This window comes from Zootoca vivipara, chromosome 12 (genome assembly GCF_965207765.1).
Source record: "Zootoca vivipara chromosome 12, rZooViv2.hap1.1, whole genome shotgun sequence".
NCBI lineage: Eukaryota > Metazoa > Chordata > Lepidosauria > Squamata > Lacertidae > Zootoca > Zootoca vivipara.
Window position 1 is genome coordinate 32,110,256 of NC_142595.1, and position 12,359 is coordinate 32,122,614.

Below are 12,359 nucleotides of genomic sequence, written 5' to 3' on the forward strand. Positions count from 1 at the left end.
CCCATCTTGGTTCTATTTGTATTTTATTTATTGTTATGTTTCCCATCAGCCCCCTCTAGTTTATATAGCAATCTAGCAAGCATTTCCCTAGGGGGCACTGATGTCACACAACATTTTTGACAGATCAATGAGACTGCAAGACCCAGAAGGAACCAATCCGCACAGAGAAAAGCACTGGCTGCCTCCTTGGTGCCCCTTTACCCCATTGCACTAACAAAATGCACTCCACACAGGGAACTTCCTAATGTCATAGAATCATAGAATCATAGAGTTGGAAGAGACCACAAGGGCCATCCAGTCCAACCCCCTGCCAAGCAGGAAACACCATCAAAGCATTCCTGACAGATGGCTGTCAAGCCTCTGCTTAAAGACCTCCAAAGAAGGAGACTCCACCACACTCCTTGGCAGCAAATTCCACTGCCGAACAGCTCTTACTGTCAGGAAGTTCTTCCTAATGTTTAGGTGGAATTTTCTTTCTTGTAGTTTGAATCCGTTGCTCCGTGTCCGCTTCTCTGGAGCAGCAGAAAACAACCTTTCTCCCTCCTTTATATGACATCCTTTTATATATTTGAACATGGTTATCATATCACCCCTTAACCTTCTCTTCTCCAGGCTAAACATACCCAGCTCCCTAAGCCGTTCCTCATAAGGCATCGTTTCCAGGCCTTTGACCATTTTGGTTGCCCTCTTCTGGACACGTTCCAGCTTATCAGTATCCTTCTTGAACTGTGGTGCCCAGAACTGGACACAATACTCCAGGTGAGGTCTGACCAGAGCAGAATACAGTGGTACTATTACTTCCCTTGATCTAGATGCTATACTCCTATTGATGCAGCCCAGAATTGCATTGGCTTTTTTAGCTGCTGCATCACACTGCTGACTCATGTCAAGTTTGTGGTCAACCAAAACTCCTAGATCCTTTTCACATGTACTGCTCTCAAGCCAGGTGTCTCCCATCCTGTATTTGTGCCTTTCATTTTTTTGCCCAAGTGTAGTACTTTACATTTCTCCTTGTTAAAATTCATCTTGTTTGCTTTGGCCCAGTTGTCTAATCTGTTAAGGTCATTCTGAAGTGTGATCCTGTCCTCTGGGGTGTTAGCCACCCCTCCCAACTTGGTGTCATCTGCAAACTTGCTCAGGATTCCCTCAAGCCCATCATCCAAGTCATTGATAAAGATGTTGAACAAGACTGGGCCCAAGACAGAACCCTGTGGCACCCCACTAGTCACTACTCTCCAGGATGAGGAGGAGCCATTGATGAGCACCCTTTGGGTTCGGTCAGTAATCCAGCTACAAATCCACTGAATGGTAGCATTGTCTAGCCCACATTTTACCAGCTTCTTTACAAGAATATCATGGGGCACCTTGTCAAAGGCCTTGCTGAAATCAAGATAGGCTACATCCACAGCGTTCCCTTCATCTACCAGGCTTGTAATTCTGTCAAAAAATGAGATCAGATTAGTCTGACATGACTTATTTTTCAGGAACCCATGCTGACTTTTAGTGATCACAGAGTTTCTTTCTAGGTGCTCACAGACTGTTTGCTTAATGATCTGCTCTAGAATCTTTCCTGGTATTGATGTCAGGCTGACTGGGCGGTAATTGTTTGGGTCCTCTCTTTTCCCCTTTTTGAAAATAGGGACAACATTTGCCCTCCTCCAGTCTGCTGGAACTTCGCCTGTTCTCCAGGAATTTTCAAAGATTATTGCCAGTGGTTCTGAAATCACCTCTGCCAGTTCTTTTAATACTCTTGGATGTAGTTCATCTGGCCCTGGAGACTTGAATACATCTAAACTAGCCAAGTATTCTTGTACTACCTCCTTACTTATTCTGGGCTGTGTTTCCCCTGCTGAATCATCTGCTCCATATTCTTCAGGTCGGGCGTTGTTTTCTTTCTTGGAGAAGACTGAGGCAAAGAAGGCATTGAGGAGTTCTGCCCTTTCTCTGTCCCCTGTTTGCATTTCACCATCTTCTCCTCTGAGTGACCCCACTGTTTCCTTGTTTTTCCTTTTGCTACGGACATACCCATAAAAGCCCTTTTTGTTGCTTTTAACCTCTCTGGCGAGCCTGAGTTCATTCTGTGCTTTAGCTTTTCTGACTTTGTCTCTACACGTGCTGGCTATATGTTTGAATTCCTCTCTGGAGATTTCCCCCCTTTTCCATTTTTTGTACATATCCCTTTTAAATCTTAACTCAGTCAAAAGTTCTTTAGATAGCCAGCCTGGCTTCTTTAGGCACCTTCCATGTTTCCGTCTCATTGGTCACAGCCAGCTTGAGTCCAGCAACGATGCCTTTTATGTACGGACTAAATGACCTCTCCACACAAGTTGGAAATGCCAAATACCCAGAGACAAACAGCATGTATAACATGCAGGATGGTGTTTGGGTTCATTATTGTGTGTGTTTACTCTTTATACACACTTTGGTAGTTGTAATGCCTGAGCTCAAACCCATTACATTATAGGTAGGTAGTCATGCTGGTCTGCCGTAGTTGAAACAGAATTTTTTAAAAATCCTTCCAGTAGCACCTTAGAGACCAACTAAGTTTGTTACTGGTATGAGCTTTTGTGTGCATGCCATGTGAAGAAAGCTCATACCAATAACAAACTTAGTTATACTCTAAGGTGCTACTGGAATGAATTTGTTGTTGTTGTTTCTATTACATTATGTCTACCTTTTGCTCTGTGCTATCCCTCATGTATCAGTAGTTATGTCAGAACAAATGTACAATATAACCCACACACATCAAGATATGGACAAATGTGTCTATACCAGGGCTAGTGTTGTGGAGGATATGAATATATCATCTCTGACTCCATCATAAGTCTTTACTCTTCTTTTTACTAGTGTACATTTCCCCCATTACACTAACCTCTAATTGACAGGTTTTATTTTGCTGGCGGTGGTATCATTCCTCGAACAACACTCTGGAGACATTGTTTTAAACCATGTGATTATCTCAGATTATTATGATTCATCTTCAGTCTTGTCAAAAACTAACATAGTGTGGAACCTTATATAAAATATACCATGTTTGCTGAGAACTGGAATAGGGAGGTTTCGAGAGGAAGAACTATAAGCAATCTAAGCAATGCTGATTTCAATTTATGAAAATAATATGGATCCATTGAAGGAAGCATTTTTTTAAAGGAGCTGCTGCGAGGCAAAAAACAGAATTCTAGGTCAAGATTTGCCCAGTGGTGACAGCAATGTTTTTGTGGTTCCTCTTCCTCTTTCTGTGGTTACAACTACCATCAGCTGAGGGAAAGAAAGAAAGTGCTTGTGCTGTGACTGATCCTTTCCAGTTCCCATTTGAGTATAATCAGAAAGGTGACCAAATCATCGGAGAGATAACGTCTCAGCTTGGCTTTGTATTTGATGAGTTGTCTTTCAGTGAGCACCCTAAAACCAAGTTTCTTTATGAACTTCTGTAAGTATTTCCTCCCCTCCATTATATGGTCTAGGTCAGATAATGTCTCATAAAAGGGCACGTTCAGAAATCAGTATGTACATCTAAAAATATATTTTTATAATTGTTTCAATGTGATATTCTTTTTTTTATCATTTTACCCTTTGTCCAGTGGGTGTATGCTGATGCACACAGGCTTCATGCAGGAGGGGCTAGGCTCCTCATGCAGTAGCACACAATGGAAAATGATTTGTGCTTCCCTCTTCAGCAACCCATGACCCATATTTTGGACACCATGAGGACTAATCACCTGGATTATTCCAAAATCAACAAAGGGAAAAATAGATAGATATTGATGCAGACAGTGCATGGAGTAACAACCTGGCTCATGAATGAAACAACCAGGGCTTTTGGCTCATGCCATCTGCTGGAAATTTATGTGACCATACTCTGGGACGCGGGTAGCACTGTGGGTTAAACCACAGAGCCTAGGGCTTGCCGATCAGAAGGTCAGCGGTTCGAATCCCTGCAACGGGGTGAGCTTCCGTTGCTTAGTCCCAGCTCCTGCCAACCTAGCAGTTCAAAAGCACATCAGTGCAAGTAGATAAATAGGTACCGCTACAGCAGGAAGGTAAACGCCATTTCCGTGTGCTGCTCTGGTTTGCCAGAAGCAGCTTTGTCATGCTGGCCACATGACCCGGAAGCTGTACGCCAGCTCCCTCAGCCAATAACGCGAGATGAGCGCCGCAACCCCAGAGTCGGTCATGACTGGACCTAATGGTCAGGGGTCCCTTTACCTTACTCTTTCTTAGAGGCAGACCTGCACTCATATTTCACAAAATGAATTACAAGTATGCCTTGTGACATTTTAGAACAATGTATGTAATATCATTCTAATAGCGTTAAACAGGTCAGTGTAGATCCAGCCTAGGGCTCACAGACCAGCCTCACACCTCAGCAGCATTCATTGTTCCCCTCTTTGCCTCATCTGTTTCATGTTCTCATTCACATTCCTCACAGACACAAACTTCCTAAGGGATTGGATATCTGTCTTACATATGCTGGAAACCTTTATTTAGGGCTATCTCGAAGAAATATCAGCATATACTGTCCCTGGTATTTGCTGTGAAGGAGATCAATGAGAATGCAAAGATCCTACCAAATGTCACCCTGGGCTTTCACATCTATGACAGCTATACAAATGCAAGAATGACTCAACAGAACACCTTGAAGCTTCTGTCCACCACAGAAAGGATTTTTCCCAACTTCAAATGTGACAAGAGAAAGAATCTGATAGCTGTTATTGGAGGACTTGACTCTGACATTTCCCTTCACATGGCTATTCTCTTAGGCATATACAAGATCCCACAGGTAGACTGAGAGTGTAGTTCATGAAGCTTTTAACCTCAGGATATTGTTTCTTTTTTGCTCTCTCTTTCTGAAAGTGACCAAAAGTGAAACATCAGGTTTTACTAATTTGTCAAAAAGCTCTAGTTACAGGTAGGTAGCCATGTTGGTCTGATGTAGTCTAAACAAAACAAGAAAAATCCTTCCAGTAGCACCTTAAAGACCAACTAAGTTTGTCATTGGTATGAGCTTTCGTGTGCATGCACACTTCTTCAGATACAGGATTTTTTAAATTTTGTTTTGTCAAAAAGCTATCCATATTGGGGAGAATAATTCACTTTTAATACTTCTCCGCAAGATATACACATGGAACAAGGCACTCACTATACATTGTTTTATCTTGAGATCAGCATGATGTTTGGCAATATTCTCTAAAGTGCTTTGTTCCTCTTTATGATCTGCAAACGTGATGCAAGGGTATGCATAAATCTCCATGTGGATAATGCATAGGGTTATGTTGTTTAGGTACCCACCTCAGTTTGATAGTCTGTCCGTAAGGTCAAATCCAGTACACATGCCCAAGAGTCTGATATGATTGGAAAAAAGCAATTAACATTAGGAATATTTTCTATCAGGGGTGCAGGACAGAATCCAGGCAGCAAGGCACTCCACTTATCATTTGTTCTTATTATTATTTACTCACTCTTCAATCTAAGGTCCCAGGGTGGATTGTAACATTAAAACGCCATATTAAAAACAGTGTAAAACAAATTACAATCGCAGATCACAAACACAGACTGATTCTATGAGCAAGCTTTATGCCCTGTGTGGTACAGGAAGGTTACCTAAGAGAACCTCTCACACTCCCTTCATAGTCCAACTGCAACACAACATTGCAGTGCTGCAAATGAGTCTTACCCACTGGACACTGAGGTCCAGTGCCAAGGGCCTTCTAGCTCTTCCCTCACTACGAGAAGCCAAGTTACAGGGAACCAGGCAGAGGGCCTTCTCGGTAGTGGCACCCGCCCTGTGGAACGCCCTCCCATCAGATGTCAAAGAGAAAAACAACTACCAGACTTTTAGAAGACATCTGAAGGCAGCCCTGTTTAGGGAAGCTTTTAATGTTTAATGGATTATTGCATTTTAATGTTCTGTTGGAAGCCGCCCAGAGTGGCTGGGGAAACTCAGCCAGATGGGTGGGGTATAAATAAATAAATAAATAAATAAATAAATAAATAAATAAATTATTATTATTATTATTATTATTATTATTATTATTATTATTATCCTTCAGTTGTTACTGTCACCAGTCTCCCACTTACTCCTACAGCCCAGATGGGAGTCACTAAAGAAATTACTTTTTGAGCTTCCCTTATGAGTTACTCAGAGTATTAAAGCAGCTCGCACTCTCTCTGAGTCTCTCTCAAACATCAGAAGAGTGTGCTGGTCACTTACCACTCCAATCCTAAACTATTCCAGTAAACTGATTGTCAAGCATCTGGGTACACAGAGGTTCTTAAACCCTGAGACTGGCAATCACAGGCATCTCAGCAGTCAAATTAAATCCAGGGGGAAATAAACCAGAGCACCATGGCTCTAAAACTGGACTAATCCTAACCTTCTCTACAAAAGTTGTCCTGGTCTACTCACCAGTAAGCAGTTTCTTAGAAAGTCCAATCTGGAACTCTGCTGTTGAGAGAGAACCTGGATCCTTGGTGCTGAACAGGGAACAAGGCTACAAGAGCAGCTCAGGAGTAGGTGGGAAAAAATAACCTACAAACAAGGTGGGTCATCCAAAAATTCCTACTTGGCTGCAAAGCAACCAACAAACCAAACAGAGATGAGGGGAGGGGGGGAGGTGCTCCTGACAGAAGAAGAAGAACAACAACAACCGTTAGCTAGGGCAGCCCACCTAATGCACAAGCAGGCATGTGATATTGAAGTATTGTGCATACTTCCTCTTTTGGCCTGAACAACCTGCAAATATGCCCCCCTGGCGTTAGCAAGGTGGACAGGGCAGCAGACCACGCCCTCTGGGGTAAGATCACCTTAGACACATCTATACAGATATTTAGAATGTTGGTGCATGTTTTAATCCATTTTTAGTTTATGTTGGTTTAACTTAATGATGTTAATTCATTTTCTCAATACTTTCATTGTTTTATCTTTCTTATAAACCACTTTCAATATTTGTTTTTACAATCAATCTGAAATAAAATAAAATATTGAATAAAAAATAAAAATAAATACCATTTGGAATTAATTCTCAACTGTTGTTTCCCCCCACACTCAGATTGCCAGTTGTGTATTAGCTCCAGTGATGAGACTTGGACCCCAGTTCCCTTCCTCCTATCGGATGGTCCCCAACGAAGTATATCAATATAAAGGGATTGTCTACCTACTTCTGCATTTTCATTGGATTTGGGTAGGGATTGTGGCATCAGGTGATGACAATGGGGAAATTTTTGTGCAAACCTTGATGCCAATGCTTTCCCAGCATGGTATCTGTACAGCCTTCACTGAAAAAATATTCGCCATATCTCAAACTGCAGAGAACTTGGGTTCATTAGGACTATTCCGGGCCAAGTCCTTTTCTATGACCATCTCAAAAATCAAAGTATTGGTTGTATGTGCAGAAGCACAGACCATGACAGCTTTAATATGGATGATATATTTCTTTTCATTATTAGAAGGTGCCACTGAAACGTATATGGGTAAAGTATGGATTATGACTGCCCACTGGGATTTCTCATTAGAAACCATGCACAGAGCTTCCGATATCCAAGTCTTCAATGGTGCCTTGTCTTTTGTAATACGTTCAAAGGAAGTTCTGGGGTTTACACAATTCCTGCAGAACCTACATCCTAATTCCGCCAAAGGAGATGGTTTTATCAGAATCTTCTGGCAACAGGCATTCAACTGCTTATTCCCTGATTCTAATGAGCACAGGGAAGAGGCTGATTTTTGTACTGGACAAGAGAATCTGCAGAGCCTCCCTGCAACTTTGTTTGAAATGAGCATGACAGGCCAAAGTTACAGCATCTATAATGCAGCCCAGGCCATAGCATATACCTTACACAGGTTGAATCTATTCAGGATAAAACATGGAGCAATGGTCAATGGAGGACTAGATCCTCAAAATCTGCAACCTTGGCAGGTAAGACATTCAAAACCACCTTCTTGTCACACAAAAATTCACGGCATAGTAACAAACAAATGAAATATCCCTCTCACAGTTTTAAAGGTCATAGATTCTCATGGATTGGAAGCAAGAGCCATCTAGCCTAGTGTTGTGTCGAAATAGCGGGCAGATACCTATGAGAAACTGACAAACAGGACTTCAGCAGGACATAATACTCTTCCATTTGCTAACCAAGGTGCTGACAGCAGCATTCTTGCAATATATAGCCATTGTGAATAAAAGCCAATGACAGCCCGTAGATTTATCTAATCATCACCTAAAGCTGTCTATGTTTCTTTCTTTTCATGTTTCTTTGAGAGGATTTTATGCTAAGACAAAGTTTGGATAGCCAGAATGAAAAAGAAGTTTTTAGAAGTTAGTACAGTAGACAGGAGTGCCTGGCGTGCTCTGGTCCATGGGGTCACGAAGAGTCGGACATGACTAAATGACTAAACAACAACAACAGTAATTATATTCAATGCTCTGCACTTTTTGTGCTTGTCCCACCCCATCCTTACAGTCTACTGCCCTACTTTGCCACGTTAGTTTCTGCACCATAGAAGAAACATATTTTCTACTGTAACTGCAACATCGTTTTCTTCCTAGCGGTGGCCACTTTTTATTGTAAACAAATTGCTCTGCTGTTTGTATTGTTTTTGACTCTTCTTTACTGTGATCATTATAGAATGTTTGTTTTCCTCTTTCAAAATAGGAAAATATGTTTTCCACTTTCATCTTTTTGCAAAACTTACGCTTAATTCTTTCAATTTAGCTTAACCTTTTCCTGAAAAGCATCTCATTTAACAATAGTGGGGGTGCTACCGTTTCTTTTGATGAGAATGGTGAATTAGCATCTGGATACGATATTGTAAATTGGGTGGTTTTCCCAAATCACTCCTTTTTCAAGGTGAAAGTAGGAGTGATGGACCGATGGGCATCACCAAGCCAAGAATTTAGAGTGAACGAGAAGGCCATCACATGGCACAGTGCATTCAATCAGGTGGGATTATATGCATACATACCTACATATATACATATAAATGTCTATATTCCACTAGTTCCGAGAAACTTGGGTGCTCATGTGTAGAAGCCTAGGCCCATAATCTCAAATGCTTGCCCTAGTGCATGAAGGGAGGGTGTGTAGCAGAGATCTGTGTTATTATGGATGAGACCAGAAACAGCCCCTTATTTTTCAATATAAACCCACCATTCAACATAAAAAAATTCCTTCAGTAGCACCTTAAAGACCAACTAAGTTTATATTTTGGTATGAGCTTTCGTGTGCATGCACACTTCTTCAGATACACTAGAAACAGAAGTGTCAGACCCTATATATATACAGAGGGTGGTGGGGGTGGGTGGGAATGGGAGATGGGCTGATGGGAGTGGTAAACCTGTAGATGGGTGTTAATGGCTGCTGATGGCTGCAATTAGTCCTGGGCTGAGGTGCTAAAGAAAGCTTGATCATGCATAATGAGATAAGAATCCGATATCTCTATTCATCCCAGGTGCTTCCATGGTTTTAAGCTTGGTAATGATTTCCAATTCAGCAACTTCCCTTTCCAGTCTGTTCCTGAAATTTCTCTGTAATAAAACAGCTGCTTTGAGATCTTTGAGACCATTCAACAGTATGTCCATTCCCATCTCCCCAGTGGAAGAACACCAGTTTTAAACTTGTTGCTAAAGCATCTTAAGAATTTATATCACAATCAAGGGAATGATTCACTTGAATCCTAGTTTTGATTTCATACTGATCCCCCCCCCTGGTTCATTTAACAACATGGGGAAATGTTTTCAATGGGGAATCTATGCATAGCCCTCTTGAGATCTATGGGACATCCTTGGCTGCTTTATTTACGAAACAATTTAGTAAAAATAATTTACAGGACAAGTGAGATAAAATAATTTTCTTTTTATGAATAGGTACTGCCCCTTGCCAGGTGTAATGACCACTGTCATCCTGGCTACAGCAGAAAAAAGAAAGAGGGGAAGCCATTTTGTTGCTATGATTGTGCTCCATGTCCAGAAGGGATGATTTCAGACAAAAATGGTACGCGATGTACTGCAACCATTTCCCATAGCAGCAACTCAGTTCACCAACTCATATTGCATAACTCCAAAAATTTGTTTAATTTATTTGCTTGTTTATTTCAGACATGAGTACTTGCTTCAAGTGCCCAGAAGATTGCTTTCCAAGCAAGGAACAAGATCAATGCATCCCTAGGCTCCTGAATTTCCTTTCTATCTCAGAACCTTTCGGTATCACTTCATCTCTCTTGGCTCTCTCATTTTCTTTGACCACTGCTTTTGTCCTCAGAGTCTTCACTAAGTATCAAGACACTCCCATTGTCAAGGCCAACAATCGGGACCTCACCTATGTTCTGCTCATCTGCCTATTGTTCTGCTTCCTCTGCTGCTTCCTATTCCTTGGCTGGCCTCACACAGTGACCTGCTATTTAAGACAAACAGTTTTTGGAGTCATCTTCACTGTGGCTCTTTCAAGCATATTGGCAAAAACTATCACTGTGGTTTTAGCATTTGCCGTCATCAAACCAGGATCCAGGATGTTGAAATGGGTTGGGAAACAAATTTCCCACTTCATTCTCTTTGGTTGCTCCTTTGTTCAAGTCTGTATTTGTACTGTATGGCTATGTACTGCCCCTCCCTTCCCAAATTTTGATATGCACTGCCTGGCAGAAGAAATAATAGCAGAATGCAATGAAGGTTCAGTTTTTATGTTTTATTGTGTCTTGGGATACTTGGGATTTCTGGCCACGGTCAGTTTCACTGTGGCATTTTTTGCCAGGAAGCTGCCAGACAGCTTCAATGAGGCCAAGTTCATCACTTTCAGCATGTTGGTGTTTTGTAGCGTTTGGTTGTCCTTTGTGCCCTCTTACCTGAGCACAAAGGGGAAATACATGGTGGCTGTGGAGATCTTCTCTATCTTGGCCTCCAGTGCTGGGTTACTGGGTTGCATATTTGCCCCTAAATGCTACATAATAATTCTGAGGCCTAATTTGAACACTAAGGACCAGTTAACTTGGAGAAAATATTAAGAATCTAATCATTTTTTAAATTCTATATGATCTTAAAATGTTGGTATTTATCAAAGAAAATAATTATACTATATAATTTACTCCTTTGTTTCCCCCCAAATGTTATTTACCTCACACATAGCCGAGGCCTTGATAGCTCCTTTGGTTAGAATGTGGTGCTGATAACTCTTTGATTCAGTGCTTTCTTCATTCTCCAGTTTATTTGGGCTTCTGAAGCTGTATCTGTCATGCAATTATTCATCTATGAGGAGAGTAGAGGTTCCCCCATTGACTAGTCATTTAGGTGACTTCCACTGAGGCAAAACATCATGTGTCCACTCTACTAGCTATGATAGTTGAATTTTGTAGAAATGTGATGGACTTTTATTTGCAAACCATGAGGGTAAGAATACGGGACTGCCACATGCCCAAAATTTATTTTGGAAGTACCTACGTCTGCTGTGATTATAATGAATGACAGTGAACCTGTTGGAAAGTAAATGTACTGTGACACAGTTTCTATCTTTTATAATAAAAAAATGTTTAAGGATATGCAATGCAAGAGAGTTTTTGTAATTTTTAAAAGTTATGTTAGTTTGTATATGTAATGAATACAAAAAATATTTGTTTATTTATGTCTGTTTACTACAATGCATCAATATACATGAAACCTCTATTCCAAATAAGCAGGCTCTCTGCCTCTATCCTGGAGTTCCTCTATGTTTTGCATTTCTCTCTCTGAGCTCTTTTGAGAGCTCATGTAACTTGTCTCACTAAATTAAAGTGAGATCTGATATTATTTTCCAGGCAGGGAAAACATTTTACATCTCTCTTACTGTACATACAGTCATACCTCGGTTTAAGTACGCCTCGGTTTGAGTATTTTCAGTTTATGTACTCCGCAGAAAGTTTGCTTCAGGTTAAGTACGCTTCAGGATGAGTACTCCACGGACCTTTCTGGAACAGATTAATCCACTTTCCATTACTTTCAATGGGAAAGTTCACTTCAGGTAAAGTACGCTTCAGTTTAAGTACTCCACACACTGTCCGGAACGGATTAATCCACTTTCCATTACTTTCAATGGGAAAGTTCGCTTCAGGTTAAGTACAGACTTCTGAAACCAATTGTGTTTGTAAACCGAGGTACCACTTTACTCTGCTTTGTCTTATTCGGCCCTCAGATAGCACAGAATGCCATCCCTACTTGAAACTTCTGGAAAAACTTTCTTTTTCTAGGCATTTATCTATTAACAATCATATGCTCCCCATCCCTGGCCCCTATTGTACATATCAGATGCTAAAGCTCCATAGATGCTCATGTAGAATGACCTACTTGATTGTGGTAAGAATGTTGAAGAATTATACAGTATTTGTTACAATTAAATCC

The 12,359-nt window shown here is 41.0% G+C and overlaps 1 protein-coding gene across 1 annotated transcript; it reads left to right on the top strand.

The window, feature by feature from the left end:
• The first annotated feature begins 7,466 nt into the window (after positions 1 to 7,466).
• On the top strand, positions 7,467 to 10,993 carry LOC148683953 (vomeronasal type-2 receptor 26-like). The gene is made up of 4 exons (XM_088654687.1): positions 7,467 to 7,913; positions 8,710 to 8,937; positions 9,861 to 9,987; positions 10,092 to 10,993. Exons 1-4 carry the CDS (start codon positions 7,467 to 7,469, stop codon positions 10,991 to 10,993), a joined length of 1,704 nt encoding a protein of 567 aa, XP_088510813.1.
• The last annotated feature ends 1,366 nt before the right edge of the window (positions 10,994 to 12,359 follow it).